The sequence below is a fragment of the Panthera tigris genome, chromosome D3 (assembly GCF_018350195.1).
Source record: "Panthera tigris isolate Pti1 chromosome D3, P.tigris_Pti1_mat1.1, whole genome shotgun sequence".
NCBI classification, from domain to species: domain Eukaryota; kingdom Metazoa; phylum Chordata; class Mammalia; order Carnivora; family Felidae; genus Panthera; species Panthera tigris.
The window spans coordinates 70,181,864-70,205,202 of NC_056671.1; the positions used below are offsets into that span (position 1 = coordinate 70,181,864).

The 23,339-nt window shown below is 40.4% G+C and overlaps 1 protein-coding gene across 1 annotated transcript; it reads right to left on the minus strand.

Annotated features, from left to right (window-relative positions):
- Positions 1–3,722: 3,722 nt before the first annotated feature.
- On the minus strand, positions 3,723–22,901 carry MEX3C (mex-3 RNA binding family member C). Its single transcript, XM_042962041.1, has 2 exons — positions 22,139–22,901; positions 3,723–5,118 (listed from the first exon to the last, which is right to left on the minus strand). The coding sequence occupies exons 1-2, from the start codon at positions 22,884–22,886 to the stop codon at positions 3,893–3,895; spliced, it is 1,974 nt and encodes a 657-aa protein (XP_042817975.1). The 5' UTR covers positions 22,887–22,901; the 3' UTR covers positions 3,723–3,892.
- Positions 22,902–23,339: the final 438 nt, after the last annotated feature.

Consider the following 23,339-nt stretch of genomic DNA (forward strand, 5'->3'; position numbering starts at 1 on the left):
CCCTTCCTAATTCATCAGTGCTCCACTGCCCATAGTTAATCACTAACAGAAAACAGTTAAGGTGTGGAATAGCCATAAAACAGAGTATTACTGCAACCACTGAATTATGTGCTTCAGGAGACTGAAGTATACAGACATGAAAGACATGTTTGCAGTATATTATAAATAATCCTAATCCTTATTATTTACAAAAAGTTTTGGAATGAGCCAAGTAGAAACTTAAGTGGGGCTGGGAGTAGGGGGGAGTTGGTAGCATATTGAGAACCATCGTCTGGTTTTTATGCTAACAGATGCACTGATAAGAATAATTGCAAGTGTTGTAAGTACCTGTACGTGCTTTCAAAACCCAATTATTTCATTCTTGATAAAAACCTGCTTTGCAAGGGACTTTTGATAAAATCCTGTATTGAAAGAATTACTGCTAGCTGTTTTCAGTTCAGCATCTACCCTCCAAGGCTGTGAAAATGGAATACAGGTGACCTCCGCTATCTGAAAGTTTGCTTTGCACTGCTTTGCTTTTATGAAAGACCTACATTAGTACCTGTTTTCGTCAACCAAAAGAAATCTGAAGAGGATTTTTGCTTTTTAACTGCTTCTATGTTCGGTTTACAAAAGTTTTCACGGGAACACTTCAATTTCAGCTAGGGGGGAAACATGTAATATCAAGTACTCAGTAGGTTTGCCTAATTCTTAATTGTTCACGTTGTGGATTATCCAGTGGTGTAGCAATTCCCTGGTAACACGGGTCCACAGGCTTCCTAGAGTCTCTCTTCTCCAATACTTCTAAAAGCAAGAAAATTAATGCAAGCATCCAAGGAAAGGCGGATCCAGACTTAGAACTTGGGTAAGTGCTTATCCGTTTTGCTAACGTTGGTTTCAGATAGTTTTGGTTTCCTCTGGCAAGGAAAGCCTCCAAAGTAGCTTAATTTCAAGGTCCTCTGAAAGATCTTGACCTTATATTAAGTAAAAGAAATTCATATTCACTGGTCAGCCTACATTAGAGCTGACCATGGTTAATACTGAGCCCTAAATTTACTGTTTTTCCCTATACGTGCATGCCTACGATCAAGTTAACTTATAAATTAGACACAGATTAACAAGAATAAAAACAATTATAACAATATGTTGCAATAAAAGTTATGTAAATGTGGTCTCTTTCTCTCAGAACATCCCCCTTCTTTCGTGATGAGAGATGATAAAATGCCTACGTGACGAGATGAAGTCGGGTGTCTGTCTCTAGACCAACAGCAGCTGACCGTGGGTCACTGAAAGGGCAGAAAAGGGAAACTGCGAATCGGGGGACAGAACCTGGCACTGTAACACACCCCAAAATTTCGCCCTTGTAGAGATTAATCTTAAAATTAGCAAAGTAATTCCAGGGCGGTGATCTTACCCATCGTCAAATCTATGTTTTCCAGTCTCCTAGCACAGCCTCAGAATTTGTCCAACACCTAGTATGGAAGGACTTACTGTGGCTGTGCAATCTAAGAATGAACAGAATTTTGGTGTCTTTAAAACATCTTAGAAAGGTCTTTATTTTTGTTTTGTAACAAATGGCAACAATTTAATCAGTATCAAATTGTTTCATTAGTGGAGTAATATTTTTATCAACCACAAACCTTTCAGAAGGTACTAAGCAACTGAAAGTTGAAAACTTGTTACCCTCGTATTAGAAAGAAATTGTTTTTCTAGATTTAGTGATAAAAAGATAAAAACCCGTAACAAAGGATAGAAACTGAATAGAGTCTAAATGGATTCAGGATTTTAGTTAACATCAGTGTATAAAAAGTCATTTACTGTTTTATGTGTCTAATGTACTTGTGGACAAGCAACCGATCTAACGCTAGCTAACTCTCTAATTTTACTATAATGTAACACTCATTCAAGGGAAAAGCTAAATTTGGGTAGGAGCCTAAGTGACACATTTAACACTAAGAACACGCTAACAAAAACCACTGCAAGAAGGAACACAGGTAGCTGGCGTGTGAGAGGGGCAATTCTGTAAAAGACATGTTCAGTTTTGGTAAGTGGCTATCTTCCAGTCTAAACTAACGATGGCATGAAAAACACCAGGGAGAATACATTCAAGTTAATGGAAACAAGTCTTTATTAAGTAACTTTTAATATCAGAAAAATAAAACTCTTATAATTCTCTTTACAGCAAATATATAATATCAGTGCTTTGGCCATCTTAAGTTAAAGGCCCTTTATCATAAAATATATGGTTTTAAACTTTACTCAAATTGAATTTATAATCCCTATGACTTCCCTACATATACATAACAAAAGAGTGTAGTAAAATTAGCAAATACTAAACTATATTGATAATTTATCATTCTTAGTTTGTGGTTTTTAGAAACAGTACACGCACCTAATATATGTCGATTCCTTGGCTTATTAGTTGCAGTGTACAATGCAACAAAATACAAAATACATGCTTGGTGAACGTTCGTTCGTATCTACAAGACGGCAGCTAAAGATTAGGTTTCAATACTGACATTTAACTATCCTACAAGCAGTTAGCATTACATCATAATATGCCATCAAGGCAATTTTTATACTGAAAAAATCAAAATAAAAACCGTTATTTGTAAACTTTTATACGAAATGTAACTCTTCAAGTGGAAATAAAAAATAAAATTTGTCTATTTACTATTCAATACACATAGGATTTTCAATTTTTGTTATATTGAGAAAAAAAGCTCTTTTGTGTTGGGAAAATAATGCTTCAAAAAATAATTAGTAGAAAAACCCACCAGTATATTGTTTTTGTCCTTTCAATGCCAGCACAGATTTGGGAACATACTGAGGATGAAGTTACAGACATCCACAGGTGAAATGTAAAAGTGTATCTTAAAGAAATCTTTCCTCGTGATTGGAAATAGTTTTGAAATGAAGTAAACTGATTGAAGGTCATCACAGCTGCTTTTGTAAATTATGCTAAGGGCATTATTATCCCTCTCTCCCTCCCCTCCCCTAAATTACTAAAAAATAAAAATATATTTATAATGTGCAAGACAAATATGGATTGAACATAAAATGTTTCACATTTTGATCTATAGTCTAAAAATTAATCAACAGCTTGATCAGACTAATGAATGGAATGTTCGCATCCTCAATTATTAGCCAATATAGGTGCATCCCAAAGCCCTTCCCGAAATGGGAAAACCCAGGTGGTCATTTCCACATTCACCGAGGGAGGCAATGGGTAGGAATTCACAATCGACACAATTGCATTCCTGATCCAATGATCATACCAGCCGTGAGCATTCTGGGCGAGATGAAGGTCAATGTAGCAGTTTTTGTCCCAAATTATAACCAGTGATCGAGTAAACTGCCATCAGCCCTATTATTACCAATAAGTAATCACAATGCATTAAAAAGTTACTTGCAATCCTGCAGAATTAGGCATAAGTTGTTGTAAAATAAAAAACGAACCTGTTTTGTCAAAACTGGCAGTGTAAAGAAGGCAGCACTGGAAGTGTCTGAATCATCTGTAATGCCAAGTACCCTCCATAAACTCTTAATGTGGTTAGGCTTTGGGACCCACTGTTTTGAAATCTAGACGCATATACTTTTCTCATAGGCCACACAACCTATGATTATCTTCACTCAGCCAAGCTGAACTTCAGTTTTAGCAATTCTTATACAAGCTATGTCTCTGGGTCTACAGGATAGTATTAATAATTCAAACCAAACTAATAGACAAGAGACCACTTAGGTTTAGTGTTACCATAGCAGCCTTTTATAAGTTTACTAACAACTTTAGCCTAATCCCAATAAAGCCTGATAACAGTCATAAGAATTCATTAGGAAGTTTACTGGGGGTACCATTATACCCATGCCTTTACGAGTCCATATAGAGATATAGTATTTATGTATATATATATAGTTAAGAGTGAATTTGGATTGCCTGAGTAACAGCTGTCTGGCAAACTGGACATGATGGCGTTCTCTTTTCACAGATCTTGTTGGCACATTCCATGCAGAAGAGGTTGTGGCCACATGGAACTAGGGCAGCAATAACTTCATTCTCAAAGCAAATCACACAATCGTGCTTTCGTCTCGATTCTGGAGGTGAGCTAGAGGTGGAACCACCATTGGAAGAAGAGTAACTATTGGTACCATTAGAAAAAGCAGGGATGTATATTGGAAGGCCGACATGGTTGCCTGTACTAGGTGGGTCGCTCCTAACCCTCCGAGCAAGTGGGTGTTCAATGCTCTCGGGAAACGTAGGAGACAGACGAGGAGTAGATGGCTGACTTCCTCTACGCTGAGTCTTCATGTTACCAGAAGGATCACTCCCAAAGCCAGAGAGTGGGTTAACTGGTTCAAAGGGGGTCCAGATAGTTTGAGCAGATGTTGGTAAAGAGTCAAAGGCAGGAGAATCAACCGCAAGATCTTCTGAGCCTACAGATGGTAGTGTATCTCCAAACCAAAAGTTCCCTGTGCTAAATGGGCTCGTTGGACTAAAGTCAGCCAGCCTATTGCTTCCAAAGTAGGAATCTGTGGAGCCGCTTCCCAGAGAACTGGAACTATCGTTTCGGTAATTGGAGATCATTCTTGCGCGGCTCGGAGGAACCGGATTGGAGGAGAGCCACGCGGAGCCAAGAGTGCCACCTTCAAAGCTTACATCGGTACCGTTGTAATGGAAATCATTCTCTTCGTTGAGCTCAATATAGTTTCCTGTACGCATGGCAATATGCATTTCTATTTCTTCTCGCGCTCGGTCGACATTTTCGGGCATCCCTGTCACTTCAAAGACAGGCTCCTTATCTCTGCTTGGAGTTACTATGTATGTGTGGGTCTGCTGCTGAATTCTTTTAATAGTTGCTCCTTTCGGTCCAACTACCAATCCCACGACACGATAGGGGACCCTCACTTGAACGGTGGTTTGACCGGGCAGATTTGGACTACACGACAATCCTCCCAGGGCAGGGCCATTTTTGTTTCGAGATGCACGAATCATGGAGAAGTGCTCTGCAGCTGAGAGAATCTCTCTTTTGGCCATGGCAACATCTTCTTTCCGTCCAGTGACAACAAAAATGGGCTCCTCACCACGAACAGGTGTCTTGATATATGTGTTTGTCTTGGCTCTCAGTGCTTTAATTTTACAACCTGTTAGAAAGAACATATTTCATAAGAATCAACATTTATGTCAATAATATTGATAAAGACAAATCACAGAAAGCTCCGTGCAAGCCAAACGTCTGCTTCTGGACAGCTGCGTTTCTGTTGTTGTTGTTGCTGTTGTTGTTTTAATTTTAGTTTTTCTTCATCATAAAAACTTATCACTAGATGAGAAAGCTTTCCTAACTCCACAAATGCTCCCTGGTTCTCCGGTATACTTGTGTCCTGGTCTTTCACTTAGGAAGAGGCGGTGCCTCTACCAGGAGATCTTAGAAGTCATGCTAATTGTTTCCTTTCTCTTGTTATCAGTCACTGCAAATGATGCACGAAATCCTCTGTACAGGCAAGCGAGACCACAAGCAGGTCTGACTTTCAGAACGGTAATAATTAGCTCGCTTGCAGGATGTTGGTGGCAAAGAAAAAACCACTAATGCATATGTAAGACACTGACCATCTACTGTCTCATTCAATCTATACAAGAACCCTAAGAACTTGATTATTACACTTTGATTGATAAGGAAAATGAAGCTCAGGAAAACGGTTAAACCCAGTCTAACTTAAAATCTATGGTCTTTTTGTCAGTCGAGAACCTCAAATTTCATACAACTATACTATAAAGCAGAAGTTCTTTAACAGCTTTCCACTTAATTGCCATCTTTTAACATTACTCTTTCCTCTGTAAACTCACCTGATGAGCAAAATGCTCATGGCCCAAAGGCTATCTCACATCTGCTGCCATCAGTTGAATGTGAGGCTTACTAAGTAAGGTATCCCCATAACTGTTTCTTCTAGCTGTACGCAAGCACTAACTCAATTAACTATGACACAAACCAGTGAAACATGAATGCAAAAAGACACTGTACTTGTATGAAAATTAAGATGATTATTTTTGAAAGTCTCAATAAATATATGTACCTTAAAGAAGAGAAGGGTGAATTATGCATGAGTGAGACGACTGTAAAGGCCTGGGGTAAAAAACTAACACAGAATGATGCTGCCCTCACTGTAAAGTTCTTGCTAAATTCAAAAGAAACATATTGGAAATTGTATGGAATATGGGCACTGGATGGATTTTATTAAAAGACTACTCAGATTGGCAGACCCACTCTCAAATGAAAGGTTTTGGCCCCAAATCCTAAATGCATTTAAGTTAAAATAAAATATTGGAGATGCACATACATAACAATCCATTAATTCTTTAATTGACTTTTTAGAGCAATCACCTATTACCAGAACCAACTACATGAGATTAGAGGGCTTCAAAGTGTAACTTAAAGTGTTAAATGGACAACTGAGCCATGGGGTTATAGTTTTCAAAGATCTTACCATGAAGCTTGCTAGAATACATCTGTTCTCATGAATATATTATGTTATCTAGGTTCCTCAAAATGAAGAGGACAGGTTTTGTTTGTTTGTTTTAGAGAGAGAGAGAGAGAGAGAGAGCGCGCAAATAGGGGAGAGAGGGAGAGAGAAAGAGGGAAAGAGAATCCCAAGCAGGCTCCATGCTCAACACAGACTCTGACGCGGGCGGGGCTTGACCCTTGGGATCATGACCTGAGACAAAATCAAGAGTCACTGGCTGAGAAACCCAGGTACCCTGAGGCCAGGTGCTCTTAAAGACACATGTCACACTTTGGGGGTGGTCTTTTTCTTAAATCTTTCCTCCCTTTTTTGCCCCCAATGAATTCATAACACATACAAACTGAGTCTTTACATACATCATTTCTAAGCTGCTAACTGTAAAAGCTCCTCCTCCCCCAAGTCTCCCTGCCTCCAGTCCCACCTCACTCCAACCCATTGGCTATATTCATTTTAATCAAATAATGGTTTCTAAATAAAGCACAGATCACATGATCACTTCTTTGCATAAAGTGCTTTAATGGCTCCCTTTTACCACAAGGATAAAGTCCAAGCAATTGGGCACACAAGGCCCCTCTTTACCTGGGGCCCGATTACCTCTCTCTAGATCTCTTTACCACTTGCTTTTTCTCCTTCCTCACTTCTGTAACTCTGCAGTGTGCTCTTACCGTATTAAACTCCTTACCCATGCTCCCTTGCTTCCGTGACTAGAATGTTCCTTTGTCCTTGCCTCTTTACTCCCACCTCTGCTTGCTTTTTAATTCCTGCTGGCCTTCATATTTTAGTTTAGATGCCTCATCCTCTACAAAGGTTCCTATCCCTCAGGACTGCTTTGTGTACCCTTCCTAAGCATAAGCATTCCCAAACCACTGGATGGTTGACTAGAAGTATATACCTTTAGGGCGCCCATACAGCACATGTTGAAGCAAAGATTGGTTTCCTTTATAAACACTGGGCCTTTCTTATACATATTGCTTTGAATGTAAGGTTTTTTTTTTTTGCTGAGCTTTTCAAGACTTTCATCTTCTAGCCCCACATTGCTAATGCAACTTTGTTGAAGGGAACTGATTATGCTAACTTCAATTGTAACATATGCAACACAACTTTCTTCAACCTACCATTGGATTTTTGGAACTTAACCCACACCTATTCCCCCTTTCAACAAACTGTAAAACTTACAAAGAAATGGCTTGTTTTCTCACTGCTGGATCCTAGGTGCTTATCATAAAAACACTTTTAGAGTCAAGATTACTCTAATTCAAAGATATTCATTTGAGAAGATTTGTTTGGCAGGGAGGGGCTAAAAGCAAAACTGCAAGGAAAGCATTTAGTGCAGTAACTGGATAAGGTAAGAAGGGCCAAGGGGAGGAGGTGGCTTGGGGGCAATCAAGAAATTACTTCAAGGAGTTGAATTTATGTTACTGTAAAACTCGACAGTTTTAACTACAAAGACTGCTGCTGTAGGGGTGCCTAGGTGGCTTGGTCGGTTAAGCGTTGAACTCTTGATTTTGGCTCAGGTCATGATCTCATGGTTGTGGGATGAAGTCCCGCATTGGGCTCTGTGCTGGGCACGGAGCCTGCTTGGGATTCTCTCTCTCCCTCTGCCCCTCTCCCTTGCTTGTACGTGCGCTCTCTCTCTCAAATGAATGGATGAATGAATAGTGCTGCTGTAAATTTACATTTATAAAGAACTACAAGAAGATTGAGTTGATAGTGTTACTTTTGACTATAAGGCAATGCTACTGCTTTTGCTCCACAATAGAGAGTGAATTAGAAGACACGAGCAATAAAACTTCCATATCTATTTTTTTATATAGACTGAATCTTCAGAAGACTCCTCTTTCAGCACAAAAGATGTTGCTTAGGGCTGTGAACCGAGAGCACTTTCCATTGGCCAATATGTGACTGATGGAGAGCTATCTAAGAAATTCTAAAAGGCTGTGATGTGAACAAATAACTAACTGTTCACATTATGCGTCCAGGGGAGTTATTGTTATTATTCAGATACTCTGGGCTACAATTTAACAAGAAGGCAGTCTGCTGGAACCACATTTCTAACAAAGAGGGTCCTGTTCATCCTGCAGAAAAACACTGGGAATTTCTATTAAGGACAAAGAGAGAAATAACCAAAGAGTTTGAGGTTAGTTCCTCTCAATCCTTACTAATACTGACCACTAGAAAATTGAATTAAGTAAACTTCTCCAAATAAATACTTTTGAGACTAGAAGCAACCATCAGTCGCACGATACAATACTTTTTAATACCTAGTAGGAAGAAAATATGCCTAAAGGTACCCAGAATGCTATCTGGCCTAAGGCTGGTACTAACAAAGAGGTGTTTAATAACTGGCTCTGGAGGACTGAAGACAAATATTTTGAGTGGGGACCACTTCTGAGATAGGGGAGTCAGATAGGCCTATCCTGCCCCAAAGGACTGTGTACTTATTTAGGTCTTCCAGGTCAGAGGAGGTAATGGGAAGGTAGCAAAGCCCAGCCCCTCTAAGCCACTGCCAACAAAAATAAAAGAATGTATTTCTTCTCTCTCCTAAATTTTCTAAGACAGTTTTAACACAATAGCCTCAATTTGGATTAGGACTACAGGAAACCTCATCAATCATAATGTTGTTTCTATAGGAACATACACACTGAGGTTCAAACAACCAACACATGATTTCTAGGAATGAATACATATATATATATATATATATATATATATATATATATATACATACACACAGCAAAGTTGGGGACAATCTGACTAGGGAGACTTCTAAATAGGCAACACAAACTAAAGAAAAAACAAACTTGTTTTATTATTTTATAGGTGAAGGAGGTCAAAGGTTTTTAGAGTATTTTAGATTAAGTTTCTATTTGCAAAGTCTAAGATATTTAAAAAATCATTGAAGAATTTATAATCTCAGAGTGGCATAAAACTCAGAGGCCATAAAAGTACAGATAAATTAGATTACACTTAAAAAATCTGCTGCATGGCAAAAGTCACCAAAAATAATTTAAAGAAATAATTATTTACAACTTATACCACAAATGGCTAATTTCTCTCTCTTACATACATACATATACCTGCCCTACGTATCAGAACACCAAAACCTAATTTAAAAAAATAAAAGAAACTGTTCACAGAAAAGGAAATCTACAAATGGCTACGAAACATGAAAATTCCCATTTCCATGTGATCTGAAGGGTCTTTTTCCACCTATAAGAATATCAAATATCAAAACAAGTATCAAAAACAGTGCTACTAAGAACAGGGAAAAAAAGGACCTTTATATTTAGTTGCTGGGAGTATGAACTGCCCAAGGGCAGTTTGCATTACTTGTCAAAATTACAACTGCATGGATCCTTCTGCCCCTACAGTCCCACTCATAGAACTGATCCTGCAGAAATACTTGCACAGGTATAAAATGACCTTTGTATTATATTACTTAATTATATTAGCATGAGGCCAGTACAGATATATAATGGAATACAATGCAGTCATAAAACTGGTTCACTTAGGGGGACAGGGTAGAAGGGAGCCTTAATTTTCCTCCACACTCTTTATTATTTTAATAATTTTGAACCGTACAAATCCATTAGTTTTTTCCAAGAAGTATGATTAAACCAGAAAAGTTTTTTTAAAATATAAAGAAATGACACATTTTACTAGACTTAGCATATATATATTCATTAGACTTTTGGCTAGTACTGACGTTATTTTAAATTGTACGAACTGCAGGGTAAATGATTTCATAACCTGAAATCTGAACAAGGCTTTTTCATTCTAAGAGGTGAGGTCTAACCATGGTCTTCTTACAGCTACTGATAAAAAGAACAGATGTCAAGCTTTGTACCAGCATGTGTAGATGTAGAATGTGTAGAATGTTAAGAACTAGGATACAAAGTTCTATAGTGGTAATTCTATTTTGATTTGGAAGTAAATCCCCCACATGAAAAAGTCTCCAATCTAGCCCTAGTATAAGAACTCATTTCCCCTTTCTATCTATATCACTTGGCTGGGGCTGGGTTTGCCTTAAAACCCTGGAGCTGTGGCCAGATTCATGGCCTTCTTGCTCCCTGGTGAGCAGAGGTCCGGTCCCGCCTTGCTTCTGCAGAGTAAAGAGGACCTCTCCTGCCAGAGGCATAGCAGTTAAGAGGGACCCATCTCTCTCTCATTGCTGGGAGAGGAGTTAAAAGGAAGAAAAAGAACTGAAACGATGGATGTTCGGGGTTTCTCAAACCTGGGGTTGCAGTATCAATTTAATAGGCTGTAATCAACATTAAAAACAACAATTAAAGTTAAAAACAGTACCAAAACTCAACATGTTCCAAATATTTCAGTAAAACATGCGTAAGAAGGGCTGCAATGCCAAATGTTCTTTTACTGGGGGTGGGGTGGGGGTTATCAAAGAAAAGTTTAACTGAAGGTAGTGGAGAGATGTGATGTGCTCTGGATAGCCTGCGAACAAGCCCACAGTCCCCACTGTGAACTGCCTATGGAGACCTTCTGGCAGGACACTGTAGGTGGACTCTAGGAGCTGGAAGGAAAATGGAAGGCTCAATCCAGAAATCTTTTTCCGTTCTTTAATTTTGTTTACTATCTGCCTTAGATTTCTAATGCTGCCAAAGTTACCACACACAGTGAAAGGTGGACACATCTTCAATGACAGCAAGGGGTTTAAATTCCATCTTGTAGGGGCAAAGAATCTTTTTTTTTTTTTTAATGTTTAGTTATTATGAGAGAGAGGGAGTAGGAGGGAGGGAGGGAGGGAGGGAGGGAGAGAGAGAGAGAGAGAGAGTGCGTAAACGTGCGCGTGGGGGAGGAACAGAGAGAGAATCCCAAGAGGGCTCCATGAGGGGCTTGATCTCAGGAACTGTGAGATCATGACCTGAGCCGAAATCAACAGAGTTGGACACTTAACCTACTGAGCCACCACATGCCCATTTTTTTTTTCTTTCCTTCTTCTTCTTCTTTTGTTTTTTAAAGAAACAAGCCCCAAATGTTATGTGAGCTGTTGCTGATTTTTCACAGAGTATTTTGTTTTCTAGAAGTTCACTGTATTTCCCGTTCACTTCATAAATTAGCTACATATACCTTAACTTAAGGTGACTTGAGAAAGCTAAACACCAAAATTGCATTATGTGTATATATCCACTTTGGGTCATCCTTGGCATGTACCTTTATTCAAAACTTCCCCCCAAGAGTGTTGTTTTAAGGGAAAAGAATCCTACTAGGATATCGGTGTAGTACACACACACACACACACACACACACACACACACACACACACTTTAAATAAGTCGAGCCTGCGTGGCTCAGTTGGGTGGCTCTGCATTGACAGTGCTGAGCCTGCTTGGGATTCTCATTCTCTCTCTCTCTGCCCCTCCCTTGCTTGCAGGCTCTCACTCTCTCTCAGAACAAATAAACATTTATAAAGAGATAGACAGATAGACAGACACACAGACACACAGATAAGGAGGGGGAATGAAACTCTGTGAGTAGCTCTTTTACCTTTGAGAAAATTAGAACTCCTTGGCCTGACATTAAAACCACCCGCTGACCCCCTCCCCCACTTCTCTCCCATCGGGTAGCCATAACTCAGCTTCTTCTAGACTTTATCATCTCCTAAACATGCCCTGTTCCTCCTGTTCCTCTTCTGTCTCTGCTCAGATACTTCCCCAAATAACGTGGAAAACCCACAGTACTTCTGCTCCACACCTTATAGCTTCTGAGTAACAACCATGGCCGTTTGGAAGATGAGGCTGTACATGTGAAGCCTGGCTCTATGAACTCAAAATAGTACAAAGGTGCAGACTCATTACTGCTACCACATATGAATCTTCCAAGGCATAGTTTAAAGGAAACAATGTAAGAAGCAAAAAACTGATCATCTGAAGGCCTGGGTCTTAAGTCTATCACCAGTTTCTCCCCCCCCCCCCCACCCTGTTTCTACTCCTGGTTTCAATGTCAGGTCATTCCACCTCTAGGTCCTTTCTGATGCTTACATTTTTGACCAAGTCCCTCTTCTCCTAGGAAAAAGTCACTGTTTCTTTTTTAAAGTCTTAAAAGAACTTGGGACAATCAGATACTACCTTATTTCATACACATATATCTTTTCTTCCTTTCCTCAAGGAAAAGTAGGTTGAGTAATAATGGTTGGGAACATTGACTTCGGATGATCACTAACCAGCTTTGTGAAGTTTAGCAGGTCAGTAAACCTTTATCTTTCCTTCATGGGTGAAGAACTACGATTAAAGATACTTTTCTCACTTGGTTCTTACAAGGATTAAATGAAATCATGTATTAAAAATGCTTATTACAATGCCCGTTTTTCAAGTAGGTGGCTCTGTAAAGGGTAACTTTTTTTTTAAGTATTTATTTTTGACAGAGAAAGAGCACACACATATGTGAGGGAGGGAGGGGCAGAGAAAGAAGAGGACAGAAGATCTGAAGTGGGCTCTGCTGAGAGCATTGAGCCTGATGCGGGGCTCGAACCCATGAAATGAACTGTGAGATCATGACCTGAGCTGAAGTCAGACGCCTAACCTACTGACCCCACCCTGGCTCCCCAGTAAAGGGTAACTTACAAGACTACCCAACCATGCCCAACCACTCTTCAAGTATTTCCTGAAATAATAAAGTAAAAATCTGTAGCACACTTTTCAGTTTTCCAAACTTATCTAGATTTATTCCCATTTAGTCATCATAACAGTGCTTTAAGAAGGGCAGGAAAGAACCTGAACTGCTCAAGATCTCCCAGCGGGAAAGTCAGATCTCAAACCCACGTTGTCTTAACAACCCCACATGCCTCTTATGACTCCATACTGTTTTTTTCTAAAAGCACTGGAGGAACATATTATTTCATGTGTCATGATATATTAGAATTAAGAGGGGATCCTATTCCTTGAGGGATAGTCCAGACACCTATTCAAAAGCTCCTTTAACTTTACAGGAACTCAATTTTGGTATTATGTTTTCAAAGACTGATGGATATCAGCTAAATCCCAATAAGAGAGTGTTTCTTATGCATACTAACTTAACCCAACAGTTACATTGTTTGGATCAGCAATGCAAACTATTCATAAATGCACAGTATCATAAATGCTTTCCTTTCTAGAGTTCAAGTGTCCTTGTAGCTCTTCTAGTCAAAATCCTCAAATGTTTTGTGAATACAGTCTCACTGTAGATATCATTCTGTCAGCACTTCAAACAGCTTCATTATTGTGATTTTAGTTTTGTTATTTTTGACTTTTAATGCCTTAAATCAAGAAGGTTGCTACTGGCCATAAAACAAAGCTCCAAATTAAGTTCAGGTTGACTGGCTCCTTACATAAAGGGTTGGGAATAAAAGCAAGAGGGAAGAAAACCCCAATTACCACAATATGGAAATTAAAACAGGAATAGTAAAGTGGCAAGTCTAATCCAACAATCCAGTTAAATACAATAAACATCACAAGCATCTACCTTGCTTTGGGTACTTTATCAAGGATGCAAAGATGACCAAGATTCAGTGCTGCCCTCACTGACTTGTATCAGTTTCAAGCACCAGAATGATCTGATGTCTACACATGTTCATGTACAGATATCAGTCTCTTTTCTTATATTGCAGATAGTATTCAAACCTTCTGTATCTTTGCTGATCTTTTTGTCTGCTTGTTCTACCACTTACTGAGATAGCAGTGTTTAAGTCTCCAATTCCATGAGATTGAGACCCTGGGTAAGTTACTTATATTCCCACAGATCTGTTTCCTTATCTGTATGGTGGGAATAAGAATGGATCAAATGAGATGATACACTGTCTCACACACTTGAAGGTTTATAATTAAAAAAAAAAAAAAAAAGCTGTTTGACTTTGAATCAATTTTCTATAGGAAGTTGAAAACACTTAAAGGATTTATCTCCTGAAGATAAAACTTAACATTTTGATTATATAAAGCATGCTGAAATATTATCAACTTTACTGAACTTGGAGGGGATATGTTGAAGTCAATCTAACTGGGAATCTGAAATCTGGTATACTTTTGCATGATTGCAGGGACTCTTTTTGGACAAAAATCAGAATGTGAGAGCACTAAGAAATAATCTAATTCAACCTCATTTTATACATGAAGAAAACCGAAGCCTAGAATTGCCCAAAATTATGAACTAATAACTCCTAAAATACACCATTCTCTGAACCTAACTTATTTTTCTAGTAGATTCTTAAGAAGGAGTTAAAATCTAAAATTCCCCTTCTTTTTTCACTTAGACAAGAAAACTGAAATACTTAAAAAAAAAAGGCTCATATTTAGCCTTTCACCAAAGCTGAAACACCTAGATAAGGGTATAAATTAGAGAAGAGAGCTAGAACAATTCTCCTAACTGGGGATTTTAAAATTAGGCTCATGCGCTTTAGAGGATGTTAATAGAAACCTTAGAATTACTTCTATTTGGGTACCATATAATAATCAGATTCATTTGTAAACTTTAAAAAAATATATACTGTGGACCATTTAGTTAGTGGTATACCCTGGGAAAAACTTACTAAAGTGACAATTTTCAGTTTCAACCTAGTATGTGCTCAGAGTACAAATCTAGCAGATTTATAAACTTTACCCTGCCTCATATATAATTTATTATGTCTGTACTTTCAATTGTGCTATGAATCTGTACTAAGGACATCTTCTCAAACTTGATCCCAACAACAAGTGGGGGATGGAAGGGGCCAGGAAGGACAAGTCATTGGAACAGGTTTTTATCCCACAAGAAATGCTCAGTAAGGTTAAGTGATTTGTCCAAAGTCACAGGCAATAAATGGTGAAACCAAGTCTTTAACAAGTTTTTTTCTAACCTCCCAAGTTCCAATGTCCTTTCCTACAGTACATTAAAATGGTACTGATGGCAAGGGAGAACGTATGTCAAAGGGAAGATGAGTGGTAAGGAAAAAGGGACAGTAATAAAAAGGTCAGCCTGAAATGTAAATACTGTTAATAATAGCAACCCTTTTGGGAAATCTTTTAGTTGTTTGGAACTATTCCCTCCCTACACTCCTCCAATGGTGTCCAGAAGATCAACTACTTCACGCTAATCTTTAACTACACCTGCAGTTTTCATTAAAGGACTGTCTTTATAATTTCAAGGCCAATCTTATTATTCCATGGTACTTTATTTGTAGTCAAATCAGGATTCTCTGCATATAATGAATTGTAATTTTTGCTTACTGGACAAAGGCAACAAACCGTGCCCACATGAATTGTTCTTAAATCCCAAACACTGGCACGGAAGAGGTTCTAATGTTATGCAGTGCTCAATCATAGAATAAAGACTCGAACTATCCAAATGGCACTAGGCTGTGCATATATTCAATGTAGTATAGTTGGACTTGGTAATACTAATACTAGAAAATTATTTTAAAAGCTTAAATATCATATTTAATCTTTAAAAATGTCCATATGGTACCTAATGGTGGCATGGGGAAAAAAGTTAAAAGTAAACTCAGAAATTATGGTCTAAAAGCCATCTGGGAGGTATTAAGATGTAGTCTAATAATAATAATAATAATAATAATAATAATAAAAAAACTATCACTTTGGAATTAACTGAAGATCAATGGGGTTTTAAAATAGATTTTCCATAATCTACCTGGAGTTTCCTAAAGGAGGTTTTAAACTGCAAATACACTTACCTATTTAGTCTCTTATGAACATTGTTACTTATTTTTTCATTTGGAGTTCAACTTCAAAAATTCTACATGGCCTAAATTACATTAAAAAATTCTGTAACAATCCCTTTGATCATAAAATAATACTGTGGTAGTCACTATAGCTGTTCAGGAATATTCTGGCTCTCTTCTGTGGGCACATGGTTGTAATGGACCTTCTTACCTACTTGAAGTTAGGTGTGGCCCCATGACTTACTCTGATTAACAAAACAGGAGATGTAATTATTACTTCCGGGTCTAATATTTAAAGACCAGCATGTCCTATGCTACTGTCTCTTATTCCGCTGGCACATGGGAAGACCAGCTAACACTTGCGATGGTGGCCACTGCACTGGCCCGTGTCCCTGAATAACTGAAATGAGCAGAGCCCCTGCGAATAAGAAATTACCCTTTATTGTTTTAATACTGAGATGCTGGGGTTCGCTGTCATCACAACATAATTCAAATCTATCCAGACAGAAGTGCTGTGTAGCCAGAAGGCATTCAGACATCAGATGGTTCTAGTTGTTACACGTTAGAAGAATATAATGTGTGAAACTGCTAAAGCCAAGAAAGGTAAATGAGATTAAAAAGTGGTTCGACTTAATATCAGATTTAACTTAACAAAAACAACATGTACTTATCGCTTAAAGTTTCATGTGTTTCAATTTATTTGTATCATTCAGTTTCTAGAGGTATTATCGATAAGGTTACATCCAGCTGAAGAGGTATCTGAAGCCTAGGGAGTTTAAGTGACTTGTCCAAGATCACAAAGTGAGTTACTGGCACAGAGTAATCAAATTTAGAAATTTTAATTTCTGATTGTAGACTCTTTCCAATATACCATAGCTGAGCAGAGACTGTTGAGGGAATTTGGGTAGTTTTTTATATTAAAACATATATTCTGAACATTTTTGTATTTGGTTTAAGGCAAAAGTATCAAATCTTTCAATCTGTACAAATATCAAATTCATTCAAAACCAAATGCACAAAATATTAAGCACTATCTTATAACTAAATACTATCTTTCCTTGAAAACTTAAGATATAAGAAAGAAGAGCTACATAGAATTCTAAGCCATAAACTTTGTTGAAAATTTTCCTAAACAGGAATCTCTAACAGAGTTAACAGTTCCTGTATACTTGACTCCCTGGATCATTTTTAGATTGCTGGTAACCAGGGGGTAGAAAATACACCCTTGTATTACCACCTTATTTTCCATTTCCTCCTAGTGAATCCAAATAGTTCATTAGCTGAATGAGCCAGGAAGAAAAGGCAGTAGATTCCCCACCCATTTGCAAAACAATAATTGAACCTTTCCCAATGGTCCCAGAGCTAACAAACTATTATCAACTAAATTTAAATTTTAAAGCCTAGAAGTTACAATATAAGCTTTGTAAAGCTAGCAGGTATATAACACAAATTAACTTTCTGAACTATAAATGACAGTGAATTTTTAGTTAGGCATATGAGGAGAATATTAGAATGAGAACTGTGCCTTCTGGGTAGCAGAGACATCAAAATTTTATTAAGTAAATTTATTTGGAGAGTGAGGATATTTGAAGTTATCTATACTAGAAATACAGTATCCCAAAGATTAGGGGATTAGGGAGGAAATTAACTCAAATATCATTAACCTTCCTGAGCAGGATGCTTGAATACAGAGGCAGCAACTTAATCTCTGATGTCAAACAAACTGGTCTAAATCCAAGTTCCACTTTTTTTTCTTGGAGCAAGTTATCTCTCGGAGCTTCAGTTTCTACACCCATAAAATGGGGATAACAGCCTAGAAGGATTATGGTACCTGGCAAAGAGAAGGCCAATAATCCCCCCTACTCCATAAAAGAAAAAGATAATGTACTTTAGCGTTGTTCTGAAACAGTTTCTCCTCAAGAAATGTGTATTTCTTCTTCAATAAGGAATTTATGTATGGCATGACCTAAGTTTCTCTTTTTCTTTTGAACATACACAAATAAGCATATACCTTATTTCAATTATGTTAAAACTTAAGAGTGGTTCTACCCTAATAAAATGGGGAAAATTGTCACAAGGATGTGTTTATGAGATATTGAAACAATGTAACATATTCATTATTTTAAAAGTGACCACACAAATAACCACTGGGAAATCAGTGGAGACAGAGTAGCTCAATAGAGAAGAAAACAATGTCCGAAGGGGTCGAGCTCAGTGACAGCCAAAGGTACAGAGCCCACTAGAGTGTAGACACACAAAAAATAGAACTCCAATTTCCACTGTTACCTCATTCTTTAAATTTTTTACATGTTTTTATAGTATATATCAGATACATATCATTCATACACAAATATACAAACTTTGGAAGTACAAGATTAATTTTTTTGACAGGATGTACAATCAAAAAAAGCTGGAAACTCTTCCAGGCTATGAGGTAAGAGAACAACATACATATAAAGTCACTATTGAAAATAGATGAAGACCCATGTTAAGCTTAAACAGTAACATACACCCCCTATGTTACAAATTTCTAAGACAACTGAATATATGACATTCAGTATTTACTTATAATGTAGTTAAGAATGGGTATAGAGTTTATTTTAACTCACTTTTTAACCTAACTGGACATCAATGGCTGTACATTAAACCTCATATTAACCACTGCGAATGTGTCTTGTGGGTACTATGTTCAACAAAAGTTTAAGTTTTAAGTCTGTTGTCAGGTTTTTTTTTTTAAGTTTACTTCATTTATTTTTGAGACACACACACACACACACACACACAAATGGGGGGGGAGGGGCAGAAAGAAAGGGAGAGAGAGAAGGCCAAGCAGGCTCTGCACTGTCAGCATGGAGCCTGATGTGGGGCTTGATCCCACAAACTGTGTGAGATCATGACCTGAGCCTAAATCAAGAGTCAGACACTTAACTGACTGAGCCACCCAGGCCCCAAGTCTATTGTCAGGTTTAATCTCTAGCTCATATTCTAAAACTTCAGTGCTTATCAAAAAGCCCCTTTATTTAGCTCATGGCTTTATTTTACAGTATTGTTGGTTTCAATATGAGATGCAAATCTTAAAAAAATGGGGCCAATTTAACATTTGCAAATATGGGAGTGCAAATATGAGGTCAACACTGACAACTTTCATCACTATCAAAAGCAGTGGGTTTTTTTTTTTTTTTTTAAAGATACTGGAACCAGAGGCCATCTATATGAGTTCTAGTCTATATGACTCAGAATTCCATTTGTCCTACCCTTTGCTTCAGAGCTGAAGTCAGAAATGTCTCCATCTGTGTCATATTTATTTCCAAAACCAATTAAGAGATGACAAACAGAAAATTACAACTTTAGGTAATAAATAAAATGGCAGGAATGGATAATCCTTAAGAATGAAAGTTCAGTTCATCCAAAGCAGACAAGTAAATTAAGTGATTTGCCCCATTTATTCGCTTGGAGAAAAGAGAAATTACCACCCTATAGAAGGATGCAAACATTAGAAGTTGCCTTGTTCCTGGTGGGAGTGGGAACACACTTTACAGGTTTTGTTATGGTGCTGGCTGCTGGGTGGAGATGGGGAAGGGGTCAATGATCCACTAGGTGCATGGTTCAGAACAGGAAAAGGGGGACAAGACTTTCTGCTCTTAAGATAGCGGATGATGGCATCCTTTTAACAGGACTGTCAGCTCTGGGAAATATTAAGTGCAAGAGAATAGTCAGCAATTTGTCTCCATGTCCTAAGACATAAATAGAACCACATTTCCTTATTAACCAATGAGCACAGCCCAGAAAAACTAAAGATTTTATCTCATTTGCTGTAATTCAGGAGATGGTACAAAATAAAAACTCAGAATGAATTCAGTTTACTTTTAAATAATGGATTTGTATAAAGACAACAGTCTGTGTAATTAGGGATCATTTTTTCGTGCTTTAAATATAGAAAAGGACAAAAGTTTGTATTTCACTAAATATACAAAAGATATCATTATCTTGTCCTTAGTCAAACTGGCAAATAATGTAAATGTTCTTTTCTTTTGTTATCCTAAACTGTAAGCACACTGAAGCAACTTGTGCTCAGGCAGTGCAATCCTAGTACAGCATTTAGTTTTTCGTACTTTGGCCTGAATAGACACCTTCCCAGCCTCTTTTCGCCACACTCCTTTTAAGACCCCAAGTATCAAAAACAAAAACAAAACCAAAACCCCCAAAACTTTCTAATCATACTTAGAGATCATTCCTCCACACCTTTCCTCACATTGTTCCTCAGTCCTTCTCCTTCTTCATCTCCATTTAAGTCCTATCCATTCTCCAAGTCCCTACAGGGCTGATGTTCTCACAAGCCCTGTCTGTTTGTCACACACTCACTACAGTGAGTGCCATTAAACGACATGTTAGTTTAGTGCCATTCCACTGTTTATTAGACTCCTAGTTTAAGGACAGCAAGTTTGTCTGAATCAACCTCACATTCCCAACTGCCATAAACCCTCACCTGGCAAAACAGAAGCTTGAAACATAGCAATTCCTTGATGTAGTTAATTGAATGGCCAACTCATTTTGGATTTATAAATTGAGATGTTACAGTTTTATTCTATGCAAGGTGAAACAGCGCTCTCCTAGATTAGTATCTTAAGTATGGCAAAACAAAGAACAAAAAAGCCCCCCAAGCCCATCCAAACAAGACAAAACAAAACAAAAACAAGGCATCTGAATCTTATTTACCAAACTACAGGAATAAATTCTCAATTGAATGGTACCAGCTTCGAACAGTGCCTTTAAGTACTAGTCATCAGGCAGTCTGAAATAAGCTATCTCCTTTATCCAGATTTCAGACGGGTTTTTCTTATTAAAATCCGAGAGGTAAGAAATGAGCCAACTCTGACATTTGAAACCACCATTTCCACAGACCTCTTATTTATGTGTACTTTAGACCACTTGGGAAAGATGAGATCATTTAAGCAGCAGCGCCATTATTTCTCTTTATTTGACCCCAACAATGCTCTCAACCTAACAGTAAAGAGACATGCATCAACCAGGCTAAGCTATATTGAAATAAGGCAGCTGGGGTAGTATTTACTCCTTTAGTATTGGGGGGAGGGGCTGGGGGGAAGCTATACTAAAGAGCAGAGGACCTTCCCTAAAAATGTCGGTTACAGAGGTACTCTGGGCATCCCCTTCCCCCACCTTCACAAATCTACTCCTGGAATCTGAGACATAGGTCCTTTGTCTGAACAATGTGGGAGGAGTCTGTCTGCAGTGCTGGTGTGCTGGCAAGTGAAGAGAATTTACTGAAAACTGTATAATCGCATAGAGTTCCTTAACTCAATTACCTTACTGTCCATTTTCTCTTCATCGTGTCCACTAGAGTAGTTCTAAAAGACAGCCAATGTGGCATTTCGAGAGTTAAAATGTATCAAAGGGAATACAAAAAGATCAACAGAGTTAGGCTGCTCTTCAAAAGCTAAGTTTCTGAATAGCGGAGGGGTGGAGGGGGGTGATGGCATTACCCACCACTTGAACATCCCCTTCCCTCTCGACTGAGCTCTCGTACAAAGCCTCCATTCCTGTCAATTTCTTCGTCTGAACCAGCTGCTCCCTAAGGTGAGCTGGGTACCGTCGGCTGCGCAAACTTGCAATCTCGCAGCTTTCCGTGCACAATACCGAATCCACCACCGACCCGACCTTTTACCACCTCACTGAGGTTTTTGGTGCCACGCCAGCCTGGTGTTCCACGAATACAGCCCGAGTTAAGTGAACACCACCGGATTTGGTGCCTGGAGAAACTTAACACCTTTCACCATGCAAAACGAGCGGAATACCGTAGGTTTTCGCAAGGTGACCCACCTTCTCATCTTATCTACCCACGGTTCCTCGCAGATCCCTTCGCGATGGATTTGGGGGACTCGCCGGGTTCAATGTTGCAGCCGGGAGCTCGCCTCTTTCGGCTCCCCCACCCACGCCCGGGGCCATGCCCAGCTGGACTCCCCTCCTCCCCGCCGCACTCACCCTGGCGACCGACAATCTCGGCGACATGCTCGGAGCTGGGCACCGGGACGCACTCGGTGGTGTTGACGCTCTTCCTCCGGAGCAGGGCCGCCTGCTCCCCGTTTAGGGCGGCCGCCGCCGCCGCCCCGCAGCCGCCGGGGCCGTAGGCGTGGGACAGCATCGCCGCCATCATGCCCTGGGCATCGTCCCCTCCGTAGAGCACCCCCGCCGCCGCGGCCGCCGCGGCCGCCTCCCGGGCATCGAAGCCGGCGGCGGGCAGCAGCACCGACCCCAGGGACCCGCCCGGGATCGGCTGGGTCTGGGAGGTGGCGGTCGCGGGCGGCGACAGCAGCAGCAGCGACTGTCGGTCCTCCTCCTCTGCCTCCTCCAGCTCCTCCTCCTCCAGCAAGTCTCCGTCCAGCTCCGCTTCCTCCCCCTCCTCCTCCTCCTCGTCCTCCTCCAGCTCCAGCTCGGCCGCCTCCGGGGCCCCGGGCCGGCCGGGCGGAGCCCGCTCCTCCGGAGACAGCCCCGCCGCCCGCCGGGCCTGGCCCTGCGCCGCCGCCGCCGCGGCCCGAAGCGCCGGGGTGCCGGGCTCCGCCGGGCTGGGGTCTTCGAGGCCTAGCGCGGCCAGGCGCTCCCTCAGCAGGAGCCCGTCCCCCTCCAGCTCCGGGCCGCCCGCGGGCGGCGGCAGCGGCGGCGGCGGCGGCGGCTGCGGCAGGGGGGCCGGGGCCGCCGCCAGGGCCAGGGCCGCGGAGCTGCCGCTCGGCATCGCGGCGGCGCGCTGTCAATGGCGGCGGCGGCGGCAGCGGCCGGGTCAGGCGCGGCGGGCGGCGAGCCCCATGGCGGACAGGGCTCGGGCCCTGCTCAGCGCGCAAACACCTTTCCTCTGGGGAGGCGGCGGGGCTGGCGACCCGGGCCGAGGAGCGCCAGGGCCGCCCGGAGACTGGAGAGGGCGGGGTGGAGGGGCAGAGGAAGGAGGCAGAGGTAGGTAACTAGGTGGGTGGGTGGGGACGGCAGCGGGGCGGGCTGCAGGAGGTGGCAGCGGCTCCCCTCTCAGGGTTTCTTTTGTTTCATGGCCTTAACCAGCCCCCGGCGCGCGCGGCGGCGGCGACGCCCCACGCCGCTCTCCGAAAGAAGCCGGCGAGCTCTGATTGGCTGCTTTTAATCTCTGGGAGCCCGCCCTCTGCTCCCCGCAGCCTTCTAATGCCTTTCCCTAGCCCCA

Bases quoted from the DNA above. Each gene is read 5' to 3' on its own strand.
- MEX3C (XM_042962041.1), bottom strand. From the start codon at position 22,886: ATGCCGAGCGGCAGCTCCGCGGCCCTGGCCCTGGCGGCGGCCCCGGCC. The intron at 5,119-22,138 runs GTGAGTGCGGCG...TCTTTCTAACAG, and splicing joins CGAGATTGTCGGTCGCCAGG to GTTGTAAAATTAAAGCACTG.